Source organism: Mucor mucedo, assembly GCF_025094135.1.
Source record: "Mucor mucedo strain NRRL 3635 chromosome Unknown EV154scaffold_310, whole genome shotgun sequence".
NCBI classification, from domain to species: domain Eukaryota; kingdom Fungi; phylum Mucoromycota; class Mucoromycetes; order Mucorales; family Mucoraceae; genus Mucor; species Mucor mucedo.
The window spans coordinates 12,782-15,147 of record NW_026252594.1 but is presented as its reverse complement, the minus strand read 5'-3'; the positions used below and the strand labels follow the sequence as shown (position 1 = coordinate 15,147).

At 35.8% G+C, this 2,366-nt stretch overlaps 1 protein-coding gene across 1 annotated transcript; it reads left to right on the top strand.

The window, feature by feature from the left end:
- Nucleotides 1-208: 208 nt before the first annotated feature.
- EV154DRAFT_488913 (uncharacterized protein) lies at nt 209-1,746 on the top strand (the record flags this gene model as incomplete). The annotated part of the gene is made up of 4 exons (XM_051599205.1): nt 209-257; nt 794-883; nt 1,163-1,312; nt 1,367-1,746. 4 exons carry the CDS (start codon nt 209-211, stop codon nt 1,744-1,746), a joined length of 669 nt encoding a protein of 222 aa, XP_051450029.1.
- Nucleotides 1,747-2,366: the final 620 nt, after the last annotated feature.

Here is a 2,366-nt window from a genome sequence, read left to right as displayed (position 1 = left end):
TTATAGGGAAAGCCCGTCGTTTGAAAGAAACAAAAAGAGCAGACAGTAATTTTGTAAAACCCGACTTCGATCTGTAAAACTAGCGGAGTGTAGTTATTATTTTATAAGAGATAAAAATGGCTGATGATTTATTAACATAAAATGATGCTATTTATAATAGTGTGTCACGTGTTTACGTAGCATGATAGATCCAATATAAGGCTTTAAGATGACAACGAAATGCTTTTACTTTAGACATCTTACCCGTCTTTTGAAACGTAAAGCAATGAATGCGTATCGGTTTTTTTCTTACCATTTTGTGCGTATATAATGATCGTGGAATAGACATAAAACAGCTATTTCCGATAGTAAAGTAGCGACAGTATTTAGTATAGCTCTCGGCTGCTATTAAAAGAAGAACGCGAAAAAGAAAAATAGAATAATTCGAATTTTGCACCTACATACAAAAAGTCGTTTTCCGACAGGTACGCGATTGAATCCAAAATGCATATTGAAAGGTGGTGATGGACGTCAAATTTCTTTATCTCTCACCATTTTTATTGTTCGACATCAAACACCAAAAAAGCATAAATAACTGAATTAAATAACGTGAATGTTAGTATCAATAGCGAATGTAAGTACAAGGTAAACCAATCATCTTGTAACAGATAACCAATTATTTTTGTTAGATCCAGAAAACCATGCCATCTTATTAGTCAAGGTTTGAGAATGTGAAACATTCAATTACCAACCGAAGAAGGTGAGCTCTTTTTTTATTTTAAAAATGTATATATATTAAGATGTACATAATCAGAACAATCTACGGCCTTGCCAATTGGGAGTAGACCGATGGCAGTGCCAATGAAAAGAATGGCCGGAGAAAACCAAGACGGTAGCTCTTCCGGTAAGAAAACGAAATCGTACGCCACCAACCCGTACGTCGATGACGAGGCCTCGTTTTAAAATGACACTCAAAAATCCGATGAAACCAATGTGGTCACACCAGTACAGGTTCCTACCACCTCTGCAAAGGAGGCTGATGCAATTTTAACGCCCACAGTGGAGATTAGACAAAACATGTCTATCTTAAATTAGGAACTTCGACTTAAGGCGATTAGAGTATTAAAACTGCCTACTCTGACCTAAACTACCCAGCACGAAGATATAGACAAGTTTTTAAAAGACATCTTCTTTTATTTTAATGCCGGTCAGACATACTATGTGTTGCGAAAGTGTATCCAATACGTTGGATGCTATCACTTTTTCTGTTTCTTGGAACAGTCACAATTACAAGGCAAAGGATTACACAAGAAACACATGCAAACAATTAAAGGTAAAACATACATGGCCTATTGCATACTTTAAAAATTTAACCTTCTTTCAATAGACGGTCAACATAGTAAGTACCAGACCAGACTATTAAAAGCTGCTGGTAAAAGACTCCATGTCTTGTTCAAGGAGTTTAAGTACGGGACTCGTGCTATTGTAATTCCTTACTCCGTTGCAGCTTTTGAACGATGGAGCAGGGAAAAATTCAAGAAGTTCATTAGTGTTATCAAGCAGGATAAGGCCTTAACCAAGGAACTACAAGATCTTCAGCTTCGCTCCACTTTCTTGGACAAAACTGGAGAATTACACTACATATATTATAAAGACAGCGACTACATTTATTGCAATGATATTCAAAATAATAAAAAAGCTCATTTTTGCTACTTGCCTTTCATTCAAGGTCGTAGTGTTTCATTGATCCTAATTATGACAAAATGAAATATTTATACGAAAGACCAGTATTTTATTTTAAATTTTCTTCCTTTCTTATCAATAACAAGAGTCACGGCTCTTTACAAGGTAACCCACAAGCAAAAGGTAGTAATGTAGTGTGCGAGACTAACGCGGTTAATCGTTCTATTAGAGTGCCAAGACCTATAAGAAGGAATCAGTACGACATTCTTCTTCCATGTATAGAGTCATCAGTTTGGGTAGATAAATTGAAGTCAGCAAAGACAGAGTCAAGTGATAGACAAGGAACACGAACCCCGAGCTTCTTCAAAAATGAGTCAAGCTAAACAAGAAAAAAAAGAGAGAATGTATCATGGTGGCCTGTTCATGGTAAGTGCATTGATTGATGGCCAAATAAAGTAGATTCTTTATGAAGGGGGTTTCACTTTAAACAGTAATGATAGATTCATTTTGTTTACACAGAAGGATGATGAACAAGTAAAGAATAATATTGAACAATGAAAGAAAGATTCAATGGGGTATACTAAAGGGAACAACGCTAGCAGTAAAAGGATGTATCAAATATTGACCGAGAAGCTGATCTTTTTAATACAGGTCTTGGTGCAATTTGTAAAGATGAACGTATGCTACTATCGTGTATGTCATGA